This window comes from Mirounga angustirostris, unplaced genomic scaffold (assembly GCF_029215605.1).
Source record: "Mirounga angustirostris isolate CCGP_5_RB_7025 unplaced genomic scaffold, mMirAng1.0.hap1 SCAF_4, whole genome shotgun sequence".
Lineage (NCBI taxonomy): Eukaryota > Metazoa > Chordata > Mammalia > Carnivora > Phocidae > Mirounga > Mirounga angustirostris.
Genome location: NW_026991712.1, coordinates 47,946,566 through 47,972,573, shown reverse-complemented (window position 1 = coordinate 47,972,573; position 26,008 = coordinate 47,946,566). Strand labels below are relative to the sequence as shown.

At 36.7% G+C, this 26,008-nt stretch overlaps 1 protein-coding gene across 1 annotated transcript in view; it reads right to left on the bottom strand.

Annotated features, from left to right (window-relative positions):
• CNGB3 (cyclic nucleotide gated channel subunit beta 3) overlaps positions 1 to 26,008 on the bottom strand; it is a 137,883-nt gene that overhangs the window by 63,687 nt on the left and 48,188 nt on the right. The window contains exons 4-8 of the mRNA XM_045896275.2: positions 13,118 to 13,272; positions 10,769 to 10,921; positions 9,526 to 9,734; positions 3,108 to 3,158; positions 185 to 271 (exon numbers count right to left, since the gene is read on the bottom strand). Coding sequence (XP_045752231.2) covers positions 185 to 271; positions 3,108 to 3,158; positions 9,526 to 9,734; positions 10,769 to 10,921; positions 13,118 to 13,272 — 655 coding nt within the window. The remainder of the gene's footprint in view (positions 1 to 184; positions 272 to 3,107; positions 3,159 to 9,525; positions 9,735 to 10,768; positions 10,922 to 13,117; positions 13,273 to 26,008) is intronic.

The following is a 26,008-nucleotide window of genomic DNA, read 5'->3' as shown; positions in this document are numbered from 1 at the left end:
ACAATCAAGAGCAACTTCCATCAGTAGAAACAATGATGTTTTTCCTTTTTTAAAAAAATTCATAGAATTGATGAAGGAAAAAAATGGACAGTTTGGGAAAAATTAAAAATATACTTTTAGGACATTTTAAATCATTTCAAGATTTTCATTACTATAAAAAGAAAATTAAATATAGTTATCTTACCTTTAATATCCTATTTGTCCTAAATATTGGATTAAACCCAAAGAAGAAGTAGAAAACATCAAATGGCATTACTGATGCAACATCCAACTGTTGGAAAAACACATTCACAATCATATTGTGTTTATGTGCTTTTTTGGACATGGATTGATTCATACCATTGTATATATAAGCTGACCAGGCACCATGAATTATTTGTTGTTTAATATAAAATTGCCTTCAGTAGTATGTCTGGTGCCACTGAAAGGTATATTCACACCATGAAAATAAGAAAACTATTTTGTAGGCTACTTTCAATGTGTTTCATTTCTATCTTCATGCATCTGAGCTCTCTTTAGGTGCTGCATTTTCTGCAATTTTTTTGAGTGTCACATATACTTCAGAGATGGCATGGCTACTACTGTTAAATTCATTTTAATAGTATTTTAAATGTGGGGCTCTTGGACTGAAAGTCAAGTCTACTCTTGATTTTATTTGAGACCATTGCACATTAATTGCAATTGTATATATATAATATAAAAGATTTTATTTATTGATTTGACAGAGAGAGAGAGAGAGAGAGAGAGAGAGAGAATGCACACAAGCAGGGAGAGCGGCAGGTAGAGGAAGAAGGAGAAGCAGGCTTCCCATGGAGAAGGGAGCCCGATGTGTGGCTCATCCCAGGACCCTGGGATCATGACCTGAGTGGAAGGCAGACACTTAACTGCTTAACTGACTGAGCCACCCAGGCACCCCGCAGTTGTATATTTTTATGTTTCAGCCTATTCTCCAGTATTCAGGGCTGAATATATTGTTGGTGGTTCACCCAGATGCCTCAAGTCTTTCAATTGCTCTTCATTTGGGATGGTGCTAACAATAAACTGCTATGAAATCTATCTATTAGACACTGTGCAGGCTAAGAGAGAGGAAAGGAATCAGTCCCATTTACAATTAATCAGTAACTCCAATAGGAGAAGGTATTAAAAGTACTATTATAGCTAAAAAAAATTTTTAAATTTGTCATGTATTTAATTATACTGGTTTTCTGTTACCCTGGTAGTTGTGAAATGGCAACATCACTTGCAAACTTTCTTGATTGCAGGGATGACAGTAAGAAATTCTTTCATGTAAGATAATTTTTCATTTTCATTCATTTATTCATATTCATTAATTTTTACATGGTATTGAAGCCATGGTTTTGAAACATAGAGTACATTTAAAAAAACATTTAAGACATTTAAGAGCAGTTAAGAGCTTTCTGTAAGGACATACATATTAAAAGGGAAAGTTGAGGTAATTAATTACTTACCAGCATATCACAATATCTTCATGCTATTGAAAAGAAATGAAACTTCCAGTTTGAATTAACCATATTGGCTATTATAAACAAATTCTTTACTGAAAGCATTGGTTTATAAATTACATCATATCCTCAAACCTTATTAATTTTACCTTACAGATATTGAGCTTTGTAACAAGTTAAGAGGTATACAGAGTGGTTACTAAAATAATGTCTTATAAGTAAGAGAGCAGGAGTATGGAACTGTTGACTTTTCTAGTGCTATTGCAGTACCCATGTTTTCTGGCTCAAATCATAATAACTTTTTTTTAATCTTTAAAATAAATTTATTAGAACTAATGTGTCAGAATTGTGGTCTTTTTACTTGTTGTCTATCTAATTGCTCAACTGCCCACTTGAATTCTCCATGCAGTCATTAGTCATGTTTGATATTAACACATTAATGTGTTATTTGTTAGATGAAGATGATTTATTTCTCATAGAATTGTAGAAAATTGAATTGAGTAAGAACTGACCAATACTGAACTCTGTACAAGGCACTTTGCAAAACACGTTGCAGTTGAAATAGAGTAAAATATTGTTTCAGTCCACAAGAAGTTAACAATCTAATAGTGGAATAATGAAACACAAAAATAGCTATAATACAATGCTATAGAGAAGCGGGATGTGCTAAGGGAATTCAAAAGGAGTGACCACAGTTAAATAAATGTAAAATTTTACATTTATAAATCCAAATTAAATACATGAGTTAATTTGCACTTAATTCAAATTCAAGAAAGTGATTAAGAATTTGGAATATGTGACACTTAAAAAGAATAGTCATCCTCTTGTGGAGTTCATCAAAGTAGTGTAGATTATGAATATGCCAAATATGTGACAATTTTTTACAATGAAAATTAGTTGGAGATAAAAATAAATTGAAAGAGATTTTAATCACCATAGATCACCAATGGGGACAATTTGGCACCTCACCACAGCTTTGTATTGTTACACAAAATATGAGGCCACAAAAGTGTTGTTCTTGAAATGGGAGGTTTGAGTTCACTTATACATATTGGGTAACCTTGGATAACTCCCAAATGTCTATTTCTGAGAGTTAGGAGGAACAAATAAAAGACAATAAAGTACTTGGGTATAAATAATTATGAGTGAAAAAAACATACGATTATATTGTTATTTGAGGAAAGAAAGGTGCCATGTTATTTAAATAATTGCTTCCTTTCTGTTTTTTATTTTGTTTATATGAACAAGAAAGAAATGAGTAGAAAAAATTTGATAGATTTTACATCATCATGCTACATGAATTGGAGGCTAGCATTCTGTATGGACAAAATAAAGAATACTCCATACTCCTTTACTGACATTTTAATCAGAATTTAAATGTGGGCACTAACATTTTGTTGTGCTTGATAAAGATCTATGTATTGAATTCCACATTTGCACATTCATGGAAGTATATCATGTGATTATTGAGAAACAAAAACTTCAGGCTTGCCTTTGCCTAACAGAACTTCATCTGTATACTTTGTTACAAAGGCTATGATTCAAAAAGGAAGCAAATTTTTTAAAAAAGAAATTTATAAATAGGACTTAAAATCAAAATGGTAATGGATTATTTGAACAATTTTGAAACTGTCAGTCACCTACCTGAAACTTTATAGAACTCCTGTAGTGTCTCTTTAACTCATTTGAATCCACCTGAAATGTTACATTTATATTTTATATTAATTTTACCCAATTTCTTCAATTATTTTCTCACTTGAATAAATATTTGTAGTTATTTCTCTCTACTGGTTCCTTGTAACTTCAGCCAATAAATATGCTCTATTCTCTCATCTCTTTAAACAGAATAAAATCTTCCTTGTCGTTTGTTCTCTTTTTGCTATTCATCTATTGTTTGTCATACTTAAGCTTCTTAAGATAGTTGCCTACATTGCTTTATTCTGCATCCTTTATTCCTCAACCCATGGCAATTTAGTGGCAATTTGACCTTTGCTCACTTTTCTTATTCCATTAAGACTACCAATGTGAAAGCCACAAACAACCTCCTCATGATCACACCCAAGGAATCCTTTACAGTACTTAGCATTCTTTGATGGCATTCACCATGTTTTGAAATCACACATATATTTCTTCACTCACTTATTTAAATTCAGTTTACTCCATTAAATGGTTATCTATCTTGAAATGGGAGGTTGGAGTTCACCTATACATATTGGGTAACCTTGGATAACTCCCAAATGTCTGTCTATTTCTGAGAGTTAGGAGGACAGAGTTGACTCTGTTTAGCAACTGTGCATAGTTAGTGGTTAGAATATATAAGGAACCCAATAAACACTTATTGAGTAGATAAATAGATAAAGGAATAAAGAGATAAATAAATTTTTTTGAAGCATTTGACATTTGGGGGGATATTTGTTCTTGAAACTTTTTCTTTCTTAGACTCTGAAATGCTATTTTTGGTTTACTTCTTCAGTTCTAACTTTTTGGTGTCCTTTTTGATTCTAGGGTTAGCCAATTAAATGTCAACATTCCCCAAGACTCAGCTCTCTTCTCTTCCTCTTCATACTTGTTTCCTAGAAAATTTCATTCACTTATATGTTTTCAAATATCTACTGCCATCTAATGTCACTTTCTGGAGCTGTTGAACTGGACAAGCAACTGCCTATTGTCTTCACTTAGCAATTCTTATCTCAAATTTAATCTACACCAAACCTGAATTCATCATCATTCTCCATTGCCCATTAGCCTAACCATCTTCCCACCCCCCACCCTTCCTCCTCTTGAGGAATCCTATGAGCATCCTCATCTATACTGGTCAGTGATCCTAGACCACTCATTCTCCCTCAGCCCTTATCCAACCAGCAACCAAGTCTACTGATTCTTCTTCCTACAATTTTATTATTATTTTTTTATTATTATGTGCAATTAGCCAGCATATAGTACAATTTCCTCATGTCCATTCTCTCCTTTTGGCATGGGTCTCTTTGCCTTAAGTCTTGTTCCCCTTGATCCATTCTATAATGGCAGCTATATGATCATGCTAAATCAGATTACTTAACAATCACCATTTATGTGAAATCCTCTGACTCCACATGACTTAAAAAAAATACAAGCTCCCTTTCATGGTCTACAAAGGCTCCACTTTCTCTGTCTCACTCACCTCCTGCAGCATCCCACATCCACTTTATTCAGCATCAGAGTTTCTCACTTTCATGACTTTGCCTATGCTGTTTTCAGAGCTTGGAACATATGTTTTGTTCCTTTTTTTGTGGGGGTGGAGGTGTGCAGATAACTGAAATTCATTCATCAAGATTTGGATCAGGTGTCCTCCCCTTCACATGGTTTTCCCTGTGCCTCATAACCTTTAGGGCTTACCTCTGTCATGACTCCCATTACAAACCTCACCATTTTTCTTTTGTCTGTCTTTCATATGCTGAATTACTTGGGTAAGGTCCATATCTTTGTCTAGTTTTTCCAGTTTCTAATGCAAGCAATATCTAACACACAGTAGGTGCCCAATAAATATGTGATAAGTGATTAAGAGGCATTTGTTACCATTCAGACCTAAAAGAATTAATGCTGATATTGGATTTACATTCTTAAATTTTAGTTATAGGAAGGGAGGAACTGTCTTTGTGCTATTAATGAGTTAGCCGAAGCATTATAACTTGGACACATGGAAGCAGTGTCTTCTAACAATTATCATCCAGACTATCCAAATTCAGAAGTTTTAAACTACTGCCAAGCTGTGTTAAATACTGGTTAGCCAACTCCCTAATTCCTGCTCCCCCCACCTGTTTTTGTCTATAATTTTTACCCAAACATATATACTAACTCTTATAGAAATATATTAGAAGATATATAAGACATGCTCATTTAATGATTTTACTGTGAAACTCAATGGCTTACTGAGCCACAGGTAGACATAGATAGAAGTTTAACTTGAATCATGTACCAAGCTTGAGTAAAATCAGTCAGCTCCTTCAAAGCTTATCTGGGACTGACAGATACATTTCAAGTGCTACAAAGTTAAAATACCACTCTCTCCTCCAGCCCTGGAAGAATGTTTTTAGCACTTTTATCCCTTTACTTTCAGGCTTGTCTATGATCCTGTGATTGAATAAATGTAAATGAAGCAACAACTTTTTGATTAGATGAAAATGTGATATAGTGATTCTAGAATCTCTCTTCTTTGGAGCACTAAATCAATTTGGCATCATTAGTTTTATGACAACCAGCACGCTTAGCGGTAACAATTAGGCACTTATTTAAAAAAATGTTACCCTATTTAATTTTCTTTCTCTTTTTAAGCCTCATCATTTTGCAGGCAACCTTTCTTCAGGGGAAGCTTACTTTAGAAAGGATATGCTGACTGCACCTAAATCCTTTTCCAAAAGATAGTTTTTGAAGAAGCTCTACCGAGGTACAATTATATTTACCTTTTCTGATAAATAATTCATAGAAACTCCATAATTTCATATAGAACAAATGGATAAAAATAGTATCATCTGAAACAACTACAATGCAGATTAAATAATTATTCAAGGAAAGAAGATCCTTGAACCAAGATTGCCACTCCTTCAAACATTTCTTGAATATACTCTCTGAGTTCCTAAGATAGAGAGGGAAATGAATTGGATACTGTCCTTACACTCAAGAAACTTATCAGGTAAGAAAGAGAGCTACAGATGCAAATAGGAGACATTAGGGGAAGTTAAATATGTGGATATTCATTCATTTGATTCATTCAATAACTTACTATATGTCTTCTAGATTCCAGATTCTGGCCTTAGGTATACACATTTTCTTATTTAATCTTCACAATAGGTTTATGAGGTGGGTACTATAATTCCCATCTTATGGATGAAAAGATAGTATTTAATGAAAAGGTGAATTTATTTTCTTCAAGTAATGCTATTAGTAAATTTCAGAGATGGAATTTGACCCTGGTCTGTTTGTTTCTACTACATCTTAATTAGCCTCATTTTTATTTAACAATTAAATAACAGAAGTATGAATAAAGTGTACAAAGCATGGAGAAGGGAGTAGTTAATTTTCTTCAGGTCAGGTTATAAACAGTAACTGAGAAGACTAAGTGCCAAAAGTGGTTGACTGTAACATTAGGTCTGATTGACATTGTCACTAGGTGGTACTGAGCATTTCCACGAATCATTGTGATGGGAAGGTTTAGCAGTGTTGTGGGTATGAGTCTCATATCTCAGTAATCCTCATTGTCATTTTCAGCTCCATTTTTGCTGTCTATAAAGGAAATTATAGATAAGAGACACTTTTATTGGTCTTTGATACAAAATTCTATTCTCTATTTGTGTAGCACCATCTTCAGAAGAAGGATATTGCAAATAAATATTATGCAAAACCCTCCTAATTTCCTCTCTTGTGGCCTTTTGCACTTTTGTTACTTGTCTTTTTTCCAAGGCCTTGGGGGAATTAATATTTCCATCCTCCAGCCCTGAAATACCTGGCAACTGTAGATATTTAATAAATGTTTGTTGAGTGAATGAATGAGTGAATGAACAATTTGGCAGTATACCAAAAGTAGCATAGATAGCTAAATGTAGTCAGATCTTCAGTTTGGGTACTTGACTTGCATAGTCTTCTTAACAAAATGTAATCAAGTTTCAAAGGCTAACACTACCTATTCTAAATTAGAGAAACCATTAAACTTCTTTTGAACAAACAAAGCAATTAGTTCCTGCTCTGTATTTGTAGTTTGTGATAATGCATTTTAAATAGAGCCCGTTGAGTGTGTTTTTATTGGTTATTTTTCTTGTTTTTAACACTCCATTGTGTGTAAAGCCCTCTTAGAAAATTGAAAATAAGTCTCCCCTTACTGATTTTGTCATTTTCCATTTGTCAAACATTGATTTTCTCCCCCCTTGTGCATCTAATGGAGGTTGAAATTAGTGCTCTTTTTTTGTGGGTTGTTTACTTCTTATTTGTATACCATCATCATCATTCATCAAGCTGCCAGTGAGCTCTCAGGATAGTGCTAGTAAGCTGACTAGTACTCTGAAGTCCACATAAGAAATATTTTGAATAGATTCTTGCTACAGCTATAGCTCTTGCCTTTAGAATTTCTTTCTAGGAAAGCTTTCAAATAATAAGATTTCTTCAGTGAATAAATTTTTTTTCTAAAAGAAACAATAACCAAAACTACTCCTTTCAGCTTTTTGATAATTTAAGATTATCTGGAGATTCAAAAGAAAATATTCAGGAGATTAAGGAACCCACCTTTATTCTTCAAAAATATGTATGAACCCAAGGTGCCATGTATTCCCTCAGTCTGTTCTTCCTACTGTGACAGATCCATTGGAGGGTCTGTTCTGTGCAGTTCCCACTGAGATTGTGACAAGGATATTACAGTGGACATCAGTTGGAAAGGAAGCATCCTTCTAGTTAGTGGGGGAAGGGCTGAGGAGTAGAAGCTTTAAGATTTGGGTATGTGCTCGTGAAAACATATTCTTCTGTTAGATTGACTGGGTTGCTTATGAAATTCTCTCAACACTGAAAATAAATCTAGGAGAAAATAATTTCTCCTAAGGGTAAGAATGGTAGTTTCTGAGGTAGGCCAGTGCATTTGATGGTGAGAATTGGGATGTGATAAACCTGGATAGGGGAAGAGTGAATAGAAGAGAGGCCAGTAGATACCATATTAATTTAAAAAAACCACAAAACCACAGGGGTGTTTTATGTGCTTGTGATTTGCACCTGTCTGCAGGGTGTGTGGCTTCCTTCTTATGGTTTGGCTGTCTCAGTGAAAATCTTGGTGGCTCATTGTTACAGCACTATCTAATAGCACATTTTGCAATGGTGGAAATATTCCATGCTCTCTGATATGGTAGCCTCTACCCAAATGTGGTTATTGAGCACTGGAAATATTGATAGTGTGGCTTGAGAAACATGAACTTTCAATGTTATTTAATATTAATTAAAATTTAAATTTGGATACATCTCTCTAGTGGGGCCACTATATTGGACAGTGCAGTGAATCTACACTGATTAAAAGGGTCATGACAGCTTTTCTTTTCTTTTTAAGTTAGGTTTTCCCAAAGTGTCAAGACCTAAGACCTTGGACTTGTTTTCTGTACTGTGTACAGGTCCTGTGCTCAGTGCTGACTATACAATGATAAATAAGGTACAGTCTGTGTCCTAAAAATCTTATAGCCCAGTGCTTTCTCTCAATACCAGGTTGTCTCCTGAGGAAGTTGAATAGACTCTTATGAATGATATAATACTTGCCTTATTCTAAAAAAATATTGAGGTGAATGGCAGATTGCAAGGTGATGGGAAACAACTGCCTCATAGACTATTTGAGGTGTGATTACTAGAGAAATATTTATTAAATCATTTCTTTTTGCATACATAGTTTATATATATTTTTACATTATTTAGATAAAATATGTATATGGTTTTGATATTTCAGACCTGGTTTTATCTTTCCATGCTCACATATTATCAAATTCTGAAAAACTAGCCAACATGAACCAACATGGTGTAGTTGGAATGAGCATGGGTGTTGGAGTCAAGGTCTGGATTTGAATCCTGCCTTAGCTGCTGTCTAGCTTTGTGCCTTGAGCATCTCGCCTACCCTCTCCAAGCCTCAGTTTCCTCTTCTGTATATGGGGTTCATAATAATCTTTCTTATAGGGTGACTGAAAGGATTAAGCGAGGCATTGTAAAGAAATTAAGTGAAATAATGATAGCTAACATTTAATATGCACTCATTAGGCACTCAACACAGTTCTAGGCATCAGTTCATTTAGTCTTTCCATCAACACTGTGAAGGTACTATTGTTATTACTATTTTTAAAATGAGAAGACTAAAGCACAGGGAGACGCATGGTCCCCTGCACATAGTGAGTGCTCAGTGGTGGTGGTGGTTGTTGTTATTACTAGTATTACTATACTGGTGGTTTCCAGCAGTTAAAGACTCATACAGGCAGAGATAGCCAGTCAGACATTAAATAAACAGAGTTGTAAATCTATTTTTGTAGTCCAATCTGATATTTGTCAGTTTTTGCTTTTCCCCAGCCCCACTTACGATTATGTCTCCTCCTTTTATAAACTGGAGTCTGGGCTGGATTAATAGCATATCGCAAAGGTAGATGATATCACATATGAGGTCTGCAATAAACCAATAGTGTGTGTTGTCCGGTGTTTGATATGGAAAGATGAGGCGCAGTGGTATAAGCCAGCAGTTCCAGTTATAGGCAATGGTGACAAGCAAGAGCCACAGGAGATAGAGTTGATCTAGAAAAATCCAAATGGCGTGTTACAAGCATTAAAATAATTCTCTTGCTTAGTTTGGTAACGTTGGAGCTCTGTCCTCTGGAGATAAGCAAATTGCTATAAGAGGGTCTATTAAAATTCAGTGCAATTATGACTCTACAGTGGAAAGCACTGGGCTTTACAAGGGATGTTGAGTGATCTTATTAGCTCTTCTGACATTGGAGAGAGGCCTTCTCCTCTTGCCGAGAAGTGGCCATTCTGAGTCTGTCCCCACAGGTAACTGTGCTATATGGATCAAGGAAGAAGAGACCCAGGGGGGTCAGAGATGCCCTGTTTGGATAACTGCAGCAGCAGGTCTTTTGTGCATCAGTAGTTAAGCTGCAGGATCACCCAGACAGGTTGACAAAAAGCCACATCTTGCCGAAAGAGTATAGCTGACCTGGAGAGGTCAGAGAATCAGCCCATTAAGGCAATCCATGTCCTTTCACACATTGCTTTCTTCTGCCCAAGGCAGGCCATAGGAAGGGATCTGTTCAGTTAGAATAATTAACAATGTGAAGGCATGGAAGAAGACAGATACTTCATAATGACTTTTTGGGGGAAGAGTGTCAGTTGTACATATCACTGGATGCTTTGGGACTTTCTTTTCAAAAGTAATTACAGGCAGCATAGACTGGACTGCCTCTTATTTATTTTTATCTATCTATCATCTATCTATCTATCTATCTATCTATCTATCTATCTATCTATCATCTATCTATCTATCTATCTATCAATCATCTATCAATCACTTATCTATTTTGATGATTATACATTTACTTTATTCCACATTATACTGGCATGCCCTTTAAAAACAGGCAGGAATATTTTACCTCTTGCCTTCACCAGAGAGGGGCAAACAATCCATTGCATATTTAATATAGTTTAAATTCTGCTTTCTAGATAGATTCAGAATGTGGGCTAGGGAGAAGTGGAAGCCATCTGTGACTTTGGGTTCCAGGGGTTCTTGGTAATAGCTAGCCCTCCCACTGGGATAGTCAACCCTTTGATGGTACCTGTGTATGGATCTATGCTTCTTGGAAGTCTAATTCGTTTTAGGTACTCTGTCAGAGGCATCTTCTGGAATTTAAAACACAATATGTGATAGTAATGTTCTTCTTTTAGCTTAGCATTGCTTTCTTGTGTTGATGGTACAGCTGTGGGCTTTGCTTTATAGGGAAGAAAAAAGAACACATTTTTAAGAGGTTAGGTTAGGTTAATGAGAAAAACTTGGATTTCTTGAAGTCAGAACATTTCAGAATCTCCCCTTCTCAATATAGGTAGATAAGACATGTTATGACATTGAAAATAGTGACATTAATGACAATATCCAGGTAATGAAAACACTGAAATTTGGAAATAAACAGCAGATTTAAAGCTTCCTAGTAAATTATCCCAAAGGTGTTACAAATAGGATATTTTAATTAATTAATTTAAAGTAATCTCTAGGGCTGCCTGAGTGGCTCAGTCGGTTAAGCATCTGCCTTCGGCTCAGGTCATGATCCCAGGGTCTTGGGATTGAGCCCCACATCAGGTTCCCTGCTCAGCGGGGAGTCTGCTTCTCTCTCTCGCTCTCTCTCTACCTCTCCCCCGGCTTGTGTGTACTCTCTTTCCGTCCGTCTCTCTCTCTCTCAAAAAAAAAAATCTCTACACCCAAAGTGGGGCTCAAACTCACAACCCCAAGATGCTCTACTGACTGAGACAGCCAGGCACCCCACAAAGAGGATATTTTAAATACAAGCTTAATTCTTACAAATTCTGTAGCATGAATAAAGGCAGTCCTTTGATTTACATTGAAAAGAAACATTACAAATATACATCATGTCACAGGTTTTAGTTTCATGCTTCTCTAGTCTCACACATATCTTTCAAGTTATGGATAAAGCTCGAAATATTTTTTTCAACTTATCTTTATCAAAATATAATAACTGATTTATTATAGCCTCTTCTTTTAAAAGGGCAACTACTATATAATACATAGTTTATTTTGAAAATCCAACTTATCTTATACAGAATTATAAGGCAACCCTCAGCTCTGTCCTTTATAATTAAGTTTGATTTTTAACTGTTATTAAACAACCAAACTTTCTTCTGTTTTTATCTATACATATGTAAATGTTTTTACAAAGATGTAATCATAATATATATCACTTTTGTGCTCTGCTTTATTGCACTTATTAATTTTTCATAAACACATTTCTGTAATTATTAGGGAGGCTGATAATTGCCCCACTCTGCCATGTGATTAGTTTGTTGATGTTCTTTGCTATGTTGTATATTCAGGTAGTGTTCTTGTATTTTTATAATAAGTGCTTTGTATATCGGGGTATTTTTTTTTTTAAGATTTTGTTTATTTGACAGAAAGAGAGAGAGAGCACACACATGCCCACAAACAGGGGGAGCGGGAGAGGGAGAAGCAGACTCTCTGCTGAGCAGGGAGGCCAATGTAGGGCTTGATCCCAGGACCCTGGGATCATGACCTGAGCTGAAGGCACACGATATTAATCAACTAAGCCACCCAGGTGCCCCTATCAGGGGTATTCTTAATTAATATTTACAATAAAAATTGCCATAGCAGATATTGCTGTTGCTTTGCTCGTATACCATGGGTCTAAAAGTCCTGTGCAGAGGGCTCCCTGTGTCTGTCCCCCTCAGCATTTTTTCTCAGATGGCTTGCTTAAAGTACTGGAGAGTTAGCAACATGCCCCAACAGTAACCCTTAACTAATGGAAAACAGGATTTGGTGGATTGATACCCCTGCCACTTCCTCCAAAATACATAAAGAACTTACACAACTCAACACCAAAAAAACAAACAATCCAATTAAAAAATGGGCAGAAGACTTAAATAGACAATTTTTCCAAAGACATATAAATGGTCAACAGACACATGAAAAGATGCTCCACATCACTCAGCATCAGGGAAATGCAAATCAAAACCACAATGAGATATCACCTCACACCAGTTAAAATGGCTAGTATCAAGAAGACAAGAAATAGCAAGTATTGGCAAGGATGTGGAGAAAAGGGTATTCTCGTACACTGTTGGTGGAAATGTTAATTGATGCAACCATCGTGGGAAACAGTGGGGAGGTTTCTCAGGAGAGTTCTTAAGTGTGATCCACACAGTTTTGTTAGCTGGATCAAGTCTGAGGGCCCACAGAAGAAGCCCTCTCGTTAATACATCTTTATTGTCTTAACTCCTGTCTCCATCTTGTCGGCTCTCACCTTCCTGGATCACCCTCAATATAAACTATTTGCACCTAAATCACTGTCTCAGGGTCAGCTTGGGAGAACCCAAACTAAGACATTACATGTCCCCTCATAACTTCCTTTTTCCCAGTACTTTGAGATAACAATGCTTACCAGTTTGGGGGCTGGTTTCAGGTGAGGATATATCTCCTTCTGCCAACTTTTTCTTGTAGAGCATTGTTCTTTGACGCATCCTTTTCACCAAGTTGTGTAGTTGGGCATCAGCATACTCATTTATAACAGGGGCTCCAAGTGGTTTGCTTTTTGGATTAAATGAGGAAAAAAATGGTGATAGAGATGGAACAATGAAGAGGTATATACAGGGAAGAGATTAAGTTTTTTCACCCTCCTTATAGACCCTACACTATTAAATGCTCCTTTTTTAAAATTTTTAAAGATTTTATTTATTCTTTTGAGATACAGAGAGAGAGAGCATGAGCAGGGGGAGAGGCAGAGGGAGAAGCAGGCTCCTCGCTGAGCCAGGAGCCAGACGTGGGGCTGGATCCCAGGACCCTGGGGTCATGACCTGAGCCGAAGTCAGACACTTAACCATCTGAGCCACCCAGGCGCCCCTAACTGCTCCTTTCAAGTTACTTCATCTTTTCTTTTTTCCCTGCTTCTCATATAGAGTAATCCTTGTCCATCTTTTCTCTCACCTACCTATATGCAGAAGCTATGAATGTATTTTTTCTTGAAGTAATTTTGTGACTGAATGACAAAAGGCAAATAGAGAAGAAGAAACATGTATTTTCATGAGATAAACAAATGAAGGTAGAAGAGAGAAGCAATGGATATACTTACGTAACTATGCTTCATTTGAGTGATATTTGATATTTCTTGTTCATATTACTAACTGTAATTTTAAAAGAATTATTCCTCATAATTCCTTGATGAACCATATTTTACATAAATATTTAAATATTTTATAAACTTTGGTAAAGAAAAATAGAAGGAAAGTCTTACTGAAACTCTATTATTGAGATGAGTGAGGATTTAAACTTTGTTTATGTATCTATGGAATAAAAAACTCATTAGAATGACATTTGTTCCTGTTTTAATTTTTTTGATAAGAGCATAGAGAACACTCATTTAAAAAAAGAGCTGATGAAAAAAATAGTATTAACACAGTAGTCCTCTTTTCTTGAAATTCAATGAGGGATATAAGCAAAAAAAAAAAAAAATACATATTTGACAATTGTTCTTGTGTTTGGGGTTGCAAGAACTTTTGCACTCCAGGCCAAATGCATCATAGTAATATTGGGATGGGTTAGAAGTAGGCCTTTTTTTTTTTTTTTTTTTTTGCAAAACAGGCGAAACATCGTGAAAGGCGAGATAAGAAAGAGAAACTTGTGGTCTGTGGGTGTACTTAGGATATCAACTTTAAGAAAGAGTACCTAAGTAAGATGTGGATCTTGAAATTGATTCTTTTAAAACTATCCGTGTTTTTTTTTTAAGATTTTTTTTTAGGGCGCCTGGGTGGCTCAGTTGGTTAAGCGACTGCCTTCGGCTCAGGTCATGATCCTGGAGTCCCTGGATCAAGTCCCGCATCGGACTCCCTGCTCGACGGGGAGTCTGCTTCTCCCTCTGACCCTCCCAACCCTCCCCCCCTCTCATGTGCTCTCTCTCTCAGTCTCTCTCTCTCAAATAAATAAAATCTTTAAAAAAAAAAAAAGATTTTTTTTTTTATTTATTCATTCAAGACACAGACATACGGAGAGAGAGAACATGAGTAGGGGGAGAAGCAGAGGGAGAGGGAGAAGCAGGCCCCCCACTGAGCAGGGAGTCCAATGCAGGGCTTGATCCCAGGACCCTGGGATCATGACCCGAGCCGAAGACAGACGCCCAACCATCTGAGCCACCCAGGCGCCCCTAAAACTATTTGTGTTTATTAAGACCTTGGAAAGTTTTCATGTACACTCAGTGATACGTGTTCTCTAACTTAAACTTGTTGCTTTAGTATAACACAAAGGGATGACTTCTTTTGATGAGGTAAAATGGATGGTTGCAATCAGGGATGAGTTCACAGTAAAAGATGAATGGCACTTTGACTGATAATATAAAGGGAAAATATTCAAAGCAAAGGATACAGCTGGAGAAAAAGTGTATCAGTTGCTGCCCTGTGGAGTACAACAAAGGCTCAAACATTTTAACATAAATTCCCAAATCACCTATGAGGTCAGCTGAGACCAACGGGGAAGTAGAGCAAGATTCTAAGCAGAAGAGGGACATTATAAGCTATATTTAAAAAAAAAATAATGGAAAAAAGAAAGAAGTTAATTAGTTGTGGTATGGAGGAAGTCTGACTTGAAGAAAGGAGAGAGCTGAGTTAAAATATATGGGTTAATATAACAGTGGAAATTTCAAGTTTGGTCAGTGGACTTCATTGAATAGTGTTCTGCTAAAATTCATTTCGAACCGGAGCCTCAGATTGTGACCTTACTTGAAAATAAGGTCTTTACAAATGTAACTAAGTTAAGATGAAGTCATACTGCAGTTAATTTTCATGGAAAATCTATTTTGAAATTGAATATCTTTTGATTAAAAAATAATTATCATCAACTCTATTATCATATCTAATGTAAAGGGATTTTTAAGTGGGTGAAATAAAAAGTGAATCCACTTTTCTCAATTATTAGGGGTATATATTTTTGTTTGGGGATATTTGGGAGTGAGTCAGTTATGGTCAGGTGTACAGCTGGATTTCAGAGTCAATGCAGAGGAAAGGAAGTAGAGAAAACAGCACTAAGTTATGAAATATGACTTATAAAGACCACATCCTTTTTATTTTATTTTTCTTAAAGATTTCATTTGTTTATTTGACAGAGAGAGACAGCGAGAGAGGGAACACAAGCAGGGGCAGTAGGAGAGGGAGAAGCAGTCTCTCTGCTGAGCAGGGAGCTCGATGCAGGGCTGATCCCATGACCCTGGGATCGTGACCTGAGCTGAAGGCATAGGCTTAACCAACTGTGCCACCAGGTTGGTATCTTTACAGGAAGGCCAAACGAAGGCAGGGAGGAGACACACAGGGAGAACACCATGTGGCAATGAAGGCAGAGATTGGGTTGATACGTCCACTAATCAAGAAACACCAAGAATTGCTGGCAACCAGCAGAAGCTAGGAGAAGGGTATGGAACAGATTCTCCCTCAGGCTTTCAGAAGGACCAAACTGGCAGGCACCTGGATTTTGGGCTTCTAGCTTGTAGAACTGTGAGGGGATAAATTTCTGCTGTTCTAAGCCACTCAGTTCATAGTAATCTGTTGTGGCAGTCCTAGGACTTTAGCAGAGTGGGTGACTGTGGTGTTGCATAGGCAACTCAGATGGAGGCCTAAGTTGTAAAATAACTAGAAATACATTCAGTTCAGTATGTGTCTGCGAATGAAGAATCAAATTCTTTTAAAATACATTCTGTACAGCAGGCAGTTGAGAATTTAGGTTTGGAATTCAGCAGTGAGGGCTGAGCTGGATGGAGACGTTGAACGAGGGATCACTTTTCTAGAGGCGATGGTAGAAATTATACAGTGGATCAGATTACTGGTAGGAGCCTGCATAGAACAAGAAAAGATTGGGAGGTCAAACCTTGTAATTTGCTGACATTTAAGGAGTAGCATAAAATAAGGAACTGGGAAGTAGCAATTAGAGAGGTAGATCTGAAAGAGAAAAATGTCACAAAAATCAGGGAAGCTAAGAGTTTGGAAAGAGAGGTCAGTGGTGTCTCATGCTGCACACAAACTGCAAATTTTGTCATTTTTGTCTTCACAAATATTTTGTAGAAGTGCACAGGCTCTGCCTTTGTTCATGAAGTGGTATTTTAGATTCCCATTCATTTTTTCCTAAGCTCAGTTAAAAGTGGTATTTATTCCCTCTAGTAAAATCTTGAATAAACTTTGGCTTTTGCAAATTTACCAGATTCTTCTTAATGCTTAATTAAGTATTAAATTCATTTTTCAATGACTTAACTCTTTAGAAACTCCAGTTGATCAAAGTCCTTTAAAACCATTATTCATGCCTTGTTGAAGACAGGGATTGGACAAAGAATATTATATTCCAATTTGGGAAGATATGGGGGAGAGAGGAGCAGGTTTTTTTTTTTTCTTTTGTTGTGTTTTCTCAATAATTAATGATAAATTCTGACAGTTGTTTTCAAAAGTTACATTTGAAGAAAAGAAACCTGCTTTGAATGACTGGACATTTTTATAGGAGTAAATTTCAGAATGAAAATACTTGAATTAGCATAAAATTCTGATTATTACCAACGTATCTTGTGGTTGACCATAAAACGTACAAATTTGGGCTGGCATAGTTATAACTCAACCAAGTCTTACTTGGCTTTCTTCTCATATTCACCTCTAAATGCTGTGAAGATTTTGAGTTGTTTATCACATTTCACTTGTGCATATGGTATTGTTTGTACACATTAGTTTCTACATATGGAAATGTACATATGGATGTTATGATGCACAATTTCCTAACCTAAATTCTTGATCTGTCTAGAATATGCTAAAATGCATTTGTGACTCCAAAGTTTATTTCTAAATCCCTGCCAGCAGTCCACTCTCTAGGTCTTTTCTTCTGTTAATCTCTAAGTGCTGGAGGTTTGTCCAAGATATTTATTTTTATTGTTAGTGAATCACATTGTAATGGCCCATAAATGTAGTGGTGCCTAACTTTGTTAAAAGTTAAACAACATTTTAAGACTAAGGTAACAAAAAAGTTATAAAAATATTATCACATAGGTTATACATTTATATCCATAAGACCCATATGTACACATGTATGCATACACATCAACATATACACACACCAACATGCCTAATAGCAATCCTTCCCAATCTTAACCCATTAGGAAAGAGAATGGATACACATATCAATGTAAACATAAAATAATCATAATACTAATATGTTTCATGTTAATAAACATGTTAACTTCTCTAATGATCTCAGGTACTTTTTGAGAGTAAAGTGGGCAACAACTATGTTTTTACCACTTTTCCCATATAATAGCAGCCTGAAAGAGCCAAACGATGTGCTCACAAAATGTTCCTGAATAATGGTGTCTTGGGAAAGTTCTAAGGCACATTTTGAATGCCTTATTCATTTATTTAATAGATATTTATTGTGCACTTACTTTGCTTCAGGAAAGATAACATGTCCTATATTGACTTTAAAGATTCTTTAAAAAAATTTTTTTAAGTCATCTCTACACCCAATGTGGGGCTCAAACTCATGGCCCTGAAAGAGTCACATGCTTTACCAGCTGAACCAATCAGGCACCCTGATTTTAAAGATTCTTTAGTTAAAGTCCTCTCTTTCATTTTACATATGCCCTTAGATTTATTCTTATATTTATTCTTACTTAGCTTCTTCTGAGTAAATTTCTGGGGTTTTTTAATTTAAAAACGGACTGATTAGAATGTACCATGGACTGAATTGTGTCTCCTCTCAAATTCATACATGGATGCCCTATCTCTCAATGTGACTGTATTTGGAGATAGGGCCTTTAGAAAGGTAATTAAAGTTAAATGGGGTCATAAGGATTAGGCCTTAATTCAACAGGATTTGTGTCCTTGGAAGAAGAAGAGGGCTCTCTCTCTGTGCATGCACAGAAGAAAGGCATGCGAAGACACAGTGAAAGGCAGCCATCCATAAGCCAGGAAAAGAGGTCTTACCAGAAATCGTGACAGCACTGTGATCTCGATTTCCAGCCTCCAGAACTGTGAGAAAATAAATTTCTATTTTTTAAGTCACTCAGTCTATGGTATTTTGTTATGGCAGCCTGAGTGGACTATTTCAGAATGCATACATATCTAGAAAAAAAAGGGGTAACGTTATTGTAAGAAGCAGATGAAAAATTAAATCAAGATAATAGGCTGAATGCCATAAATGTCAGAAAAGATTTAAAACATCTCCATACTGGAAAACAAACAGGAAAGTGCTAGCTAGAAAACAAGAAATTTGAGGAGTTTCTTAAAGACAGAAAGCACATGGGTTCAGATGTTAACTCATTTATTTCTCACAAATTACGATGTGCACAGCACTGCTGTTATTATTAATGAAGAAAACACTGCCCAAAACACTCACAGAAGATATTTGTTGCAAAGTGAGAGACATTCTGGAAGTGTTCTATCTTTTGGGCGTGGATTTAAGGGGTCAGAAGGGGCCACAGTCAATCACTGGGATGATGACACAAGGAACAACATTCAGAGTAGGGAAGTAGCTTGCTTTCTTTCATCCCTAACCTTCACTGAGTGGATAGAAGCAGAAGCCACTGTCTCCAGGATGTAGCAGTGAGATGGGATTGGGGCTGGAAAAGCAGAGCTGTGTCCCAGGTGATGGCAAGAATAAGAAGTGGGGACTCTATGTCCAGACAATGAGTGGGTGGTACAATTCTTGGCAATGTGTTCTTTCCCACAATCACTGTAGAAAGAATATTGTAAATGGAACAGAATCTACAGCAATGGCTTACCCCATGGTGGAGTGAGGTGAGGTGGTAGAATAAGAGGGGGTTGAGTTTCGGGAATGATTTTCTCTATATGCAGGCAGTAAAGGGGGTAGGGGCTGTAGCCAATTTAATAAAAGCTATAAATGACTGAAAGTTGGTCTCTTTTTTATTATCACTATTATGCTGATAATCCTGAACAATGTTGATAATAAAATACTTCTACTTCCAAGGTAGACGACTCCTGTTGTTCTCTTTTTGTACACTATGCATCTACATAAGTTATGGGGAATTTCAAGTACAAAGACAATCACATAAGCCAAGAATTACCAAACAAGTGTGCAAAATCAACTTTATCAGAAGCACTAAAGTAAACAAACAGAAAAACTAATACCCGAGGAAATGAGTAAAACAGACCATAATTAAAAATAGAGATAAGAGGGGTGCCTGGGTGGTTCAGTCAGTTAAGCTAAGCATCTGCCTTTGGCTTAGGTCATGATTTCTGGTTCTGTATGGATTCCCTGCTCAGTGGGGAGCCTGCTTCTCCCTCTTCCTCTGCCCCTCCCCCTTGCTCGTGCGTGTGTCTGTGCGCGCATGCACGCGCTCTCTCATATAAAGAAATAAAATCTTTTAAAAAATAGAGATAAGAGAGGATATGTATTTTAATAGATATTTAATCGGAATAGGTTATTTTGAAAGAGAATCAATTAGAAACTTGGAGATAGGGACGCCTGGTTGGCTCAGTCAGTTAAGTGTCAGCCTTCAGCTCAGGTCATGATCCCGGGGTCCTGGGATTGAGTCCCGCATAGGGCTCCCTGCTCAGCGGGGAGCCTGCTTCGCCCTCTGCCTCTGCCTCTCTCTGTCTGTCTCTCATGAATAAATAAATAAAATCTTAAGAAAAAAAAGAAACTTGGAGATAAAGAGTTTGATCATCCAAAAAAAAAAAAAAAACCAAAATAAAAGCAATAAGCGCTGTGAATTGTGTAAGACTGTTGAATCTCAGATCTGTACCTCTGAAACAAATAATGCAATATATGTTAAGGAAAAAAGAAGAAGAAGGTAGCGGGAGGGGAAGAATGAAGCGGGGGAAATCGGAGGGGGAGACGAACCATGAGAGACTATGGACTCTGAAAACAAACTGAGGGTTCTGGGGGGTGGATGGGGTCGCCTGGTGATGGGTATTAAGGAGGGCATGTTCTGCATGGAGCACTGGGTGTTATACGCAAACAATGAATCATGGAACACTTCACCAAAAACTAATGATGTAATGTATGGTGATTAACATAACATAATAATAAAAAAAAACAAAGAAAGATATTATAGAGAAACCTTTTTTCACATATTTCAAGAAATATGCAAGTCTTCAGATTAAAAAAGTCACCAAATGCAAGTGAAATAAATAAGAGAAAACACAAACATCACACCATTATAAATCTCAGAACACTAAAATTAAAGAGAAAACTGTTGAGATCTTCTAGAGTTGGAAAAAAATCCCTATAAATCGGCATCAGATTTCTCATTGGCACTACTGGATACTAGATGCTAATAAAGCAGCATCTCAAAATTTCTAAGGGAAAATGAATTTTCCCTGAACTCCATGCTGCCAAACCCTATCCAAAATCAGCTTTTCGCTTTATTCTGGGAGACTTTACCTCCCAAGTATAGCTCTGTCTGGCTTAGCAAGCAACAAATTCAATTTTTGTGTCAGGTATTGCATGGTGGCCTCTTCCTTTGACATTAGGAATATAATTTAAAAGGTAAAATGTCTAAAAAGAGGAAGAAGATGAAGGAGTTGGGATTTTAGTTAGTAGAGGATGTAAAATCTGGCAAAATCTCTGTTGAGAAATTCAATTTAGGCCTTGAGGCTAAAGTAGATTCTAAAATCTTTCCCTGAATCTAAGTTTGGGAACCACAGGCTGAAGAGAAATATGCTATTTCGTAGGTCAGATTGTGGGTCTACTTACCCACCTACCCACCTTGAGCGGAAATCTTCCCTAAGAAGTAATCCATGCCCAGATGGGTTTATTGCATAGAAGAGGAAAAACACCTAGAGAAAGGATGAGGGGCTGGTTTCTTGCCTTTAAGGCACAGGGATCCCCATCACTACTAAAACATAGCAGATCAAGAACCCAATGTCTTGGGTTCTGACTAGATTAGCAATTTCTCCTGCTATGAGAAAATTAGGAATGAGAAAGTGGATAGCAAGAAGCAGATGTGACAAGGGGGGTGTGGAACTATTTCAACTCCCCCAAACAAATGTCAATTACCTTGAGGCAGATTTGTCATTGCCTTGGCAGCAGTATGTGTGGCTGTGGCCTGGAGACAGAAACAGAATCTCATGATTCAGAGCAGAGATTGGCTTCTTTTAAAGGGATGCCAGTGGAGATGTATGTAGAAAGCTCTTGGCAGGAAGGGGTTCCATTTGGATTAATTCAATAATTTAAATGTGAAGAGAGGTAATTTGTAGAAAGAAGGAAACCAAGACTGTCTGAGTTGATGAAGCAAAATCACAGGACATCCTCAGAGAAACCAGATATAGTAAGGAAATCAGACTAGGAAAGGGAGGAGAAGTCAGAGTGCTAATCATCAGCACATAGAGTTAGGTCACAGTTCTGCACAATGGGTACAAGACTGCAGAAGTCTATACTCTGATGGCCTGAATGTGACTGTGGTTAGCTCTTAGAGCCCTAGAGCACCAGCTCCCAGTCCCTGCCCATTTAAAAATTAGGAGGTTCAGTGTCTGACAGGGCAAAGTTCCTGGGTAGATTCTTCCTTGAGTGAGTGAGTAGTAAATGGTTAGGAGGAATACATTTTCTTGAATGGAAAATATTTGCACAGCTTCTTTTCTCTGAAAGCAGAGATATTTATACTCCAGGTAGAGAATTAACAGTATCTAATACAGAAATAATGGCAAATGAATATTCAGTTTGATGTTGACCTAAAGGGGAGGACAGTGCATATATTTAAGGGATATTCCGAGTGCCAAATTCATGGCTTCTTCTTTTCCTTCTTAATGCCAGGAAGAGACATCAAATCGATCTGAAGCACTGAAGAGCCAAACTAAACATGTTCAAGAGGGTGGCTAGGAATGTGGACAAAATTTAAATAATTTTGACTTTTAAACTACAAATGAAAGGATGAAGTGTCTATTAGAAGTAGGTTAGTAAAAAGCAAGATGAAATTACAAGTTGCTGATAACTGCTGAAACTCAGTGAGAGAACAGTGCTAGTAGCTTGGCTCTACATTGGAACTTTCCTTAAGATGTAAGCAGACCATAATAGCTTTCCTTCTCTGTTAGTAATTATATTTTCATAAAGAAATTTGTACTGACTGGGACACTGCCATAGTTTTGATTGCTGTCAGTTATCTACTGCTGGGGACAGACCTGTAGGACATTCCTACCATCATTAAAAACACACCAACTGATTTTTGACAAAAGCGCAAAAGCACTTCAAAGAAGGAAGGATAGCCCTTTTGACAAATGGTGCTAGAGCAACTGGACATCTAAGGCAAAAAAGTGAACTTCAATCTAAATCTCAGACTTTATACAAAAATTAACTCAAAATGGATCATAAGGTTAAGTGTAAAACATAAAATTATAAAACTTTTTAGAAAAGGTAGAAGAAACTCTTCTGGATCTGGGGCTAGGCAAAGAGTTCTTAAATTTGACATCACGAGCATAATCTACAAAAGGAAAAACTGAAAAATTACACCTAATCAAAATTAAAAACTTTTGCTCTATGAAAAGATCCTATTAGGAGGATGAAAAGATAAGCAATACCATGGGAGAAAATATTTTCAACAATATATCCAACAAAAATCTAGTATCTAGAATATATAAATAACACTAAAACTTGACAGCAAAAAATAAAAAATAATTTGGGATGCCTGGGTGGCTCAGTTGGTTGAGCATCCCACTCAGGTTTTGGCTCAGGTCATGATCTCAGGTCTGTGAGATGAAGCCCCACAGCAGGCTCCAAACTCAGCAGGGAGTCTGCTTGAAGATTCTCTCCCTCTGCCTCTCTCCCAGCTTGCGTGCAAGTGTGTGCATGCGTGCTCTCTCTCTCTGTAAAATAAATAAATACATTTTAAAAAATAATAACAATTTGATTATAAAGTGAGCAAAAGACATGAATTTCATGGGAGAGGATATGCAAATGGCAAATAAGCAAACGAAAAGATGTATAGTGTCATTGGCCATTAGGAAATGCTAATTAAAACCACAATGAGATATCAGCCCACACCAATCAGAGTGGCCAAAATAAAAAAAGGTGACCTCACCAAATGCTGACAAGGGTATGGAGAAAGTGGATCACTCGTACTTTGCTGGTTAGGATTTAAAATAGTACAGTGACTCTGGAAAACAGTTTGGCAGTTTCTTATAAAACTAAACATACAATTATATGATCCAATTATCATATGATATGTTGGACACTTATCCCAGAGAACTAAAAACTTGTGCTCACACAAAAACCTTTTCACAGATGTTCACATAAGCTTTATTTGTAATAACCCAATACTGGAAACAACCCAGATGTCCTTCAATGACTGAATGGCTGAACTATGGTTCAGCCATATAATGGAATACTACTCAGAAAAAAAAAAAAAAAAGGAATGAATTACTGATGCACACAACAATTTATAATGATTCTCTAGGAAATTACACTGATTAAAAGCCAATATCTGGGTGCCTGGGTGGCTCAGTTGGTTAAGCGACTGCCTTCGGCTCAGGTCATGATCCCGGAATCCTGGGATCAATTCCCACATCGGGCTCCTGGCTCAGCGGGGAGCCTGCTTCTCCCTCTGGCCCTCTCCCCTCTCATGCTGTTTCTCTCGCTTTCTCTCTCTCAAATAAATAAATAAATAAATGAATAAATAAAATCTTAAAAAAAAAGCCAATATCTAAAGGTTAAATACCATTTATGATTCCATTTATATGACGTCTTTGAAATGACAAAATTATAGAGATGGAGAACACATTAGTGATTGTCAGGAGGAAGGGAAGGGACAGGGTAGGGATAGGGAATGAGATGCATGTGGTTGTAAAAGGGCAAATCCTTTCCAGGAGAAATCCTTGATGCAACTGTTTTGTATCATGAATTTACACACATAGTAACATTACATAAAACACACACGAATCCACAAATGAATACAAGTAAAACTGGAGAAATCTGAATGAGATCAGTGGATTATCTCTGTTAATATCCTGGCTGTAACTTGTAAGATATTACCATTAGTTAAAGGGTATGTGGGAAATTTCTATATAATTTCTTACAAACTGTATATAAATCTATGATTACCCCGAATTAAAAAAAAAAGACCCACCATCATTAACCTGAAAAACACCATCTACCTGCTTAGTTAAGTTCAGCATACTTTGGTAGAAACATGGAGTTCTATAACCTTGCTACTCAGAAGAGTGATCTGCAGACCTGTAGTATCAGCATCTCTTGAGCTTGTCAGAAACACAAAATAGCAGGCCCTGCCCCAGAACTTTTAAAACAGAATCTGCATTTTGACAAGCTCTTCAGATCATGTATGCACATTAAGTAAGAGAAACCTTGTTCCATTAATAGTAGTCTTGCAAGCTTAAATCTGTAAAATGTTGGTAGGAGCCACACTTTTTCCTTGGCTTATGTACCCTTTTTCTCTTCTTGAGGGAAGGGCAGAAAGTCCTCACTTTTCTTGAATGCTAGCTGTATCAATATCACACATGATTCTTACAAAACTCAAAGAGATGGGTTTTATTATATCTCTTTTCAGATGAACTGAGGCCCAGCCTATCTGATTGAGAAGCCATGTATGAAAATAGATGATAGACGGTTATAAACAAATTATGACAAAGCAATAGAAGAGAAAACTGGAAATAATTAGAACTCAATGTTTGTTGATCTTTAATAGGTGAGTATTTTGATTTTAAAAAGCCAAACTAGTCTGACAATGAACATCTTCTCTTTTTTTTTTTTTTAAGATTTTATTTGACAGAGAGAGACACAGCGAGAGAGGGAATACAAGCTGGGGAGTGGGATAGGGAGAAGCAGGCTCCCCGCCAAGCAGGGAGCCCAGTGAACATCTTCTCTTAAAAAGTAGAGAACATTTAAGGTATATGGAACACAAATGAGTGAGAATCTATTCATTCGGGTCCTACTTTAGCAATACATGCTGGAAGGTGAATTTTTAAAAATTGAATGACAGTGACTTAAACTTAGTTTGCTTACATGCAAGGTAAAGCTAATATTTTGCACAGGATAAAATTATGATAAAAGATGGAAAAACACTTGAATCTTCAAGAGGAAAATGTGGAAAACCAAGAACACCATATGGTACTATAACATAAATTTTCAAGCCTTTTCAGAGAGGCAGGCCACTCTCCTGATGAACATTATCATCAAATTTTACGGTCAAAATTACTTACCATGTCTTGTGCAAATAATTTGTATAGTCTGTCGCGTACTGTATTACACTGAATATTCAATTCAAATAACCTAGTTTCTGAAGGGCATAACAGTACATAGCGGTAAAACTTACTCATAAATCATATGGGCATGGTTGAGGGAGCTCATTATT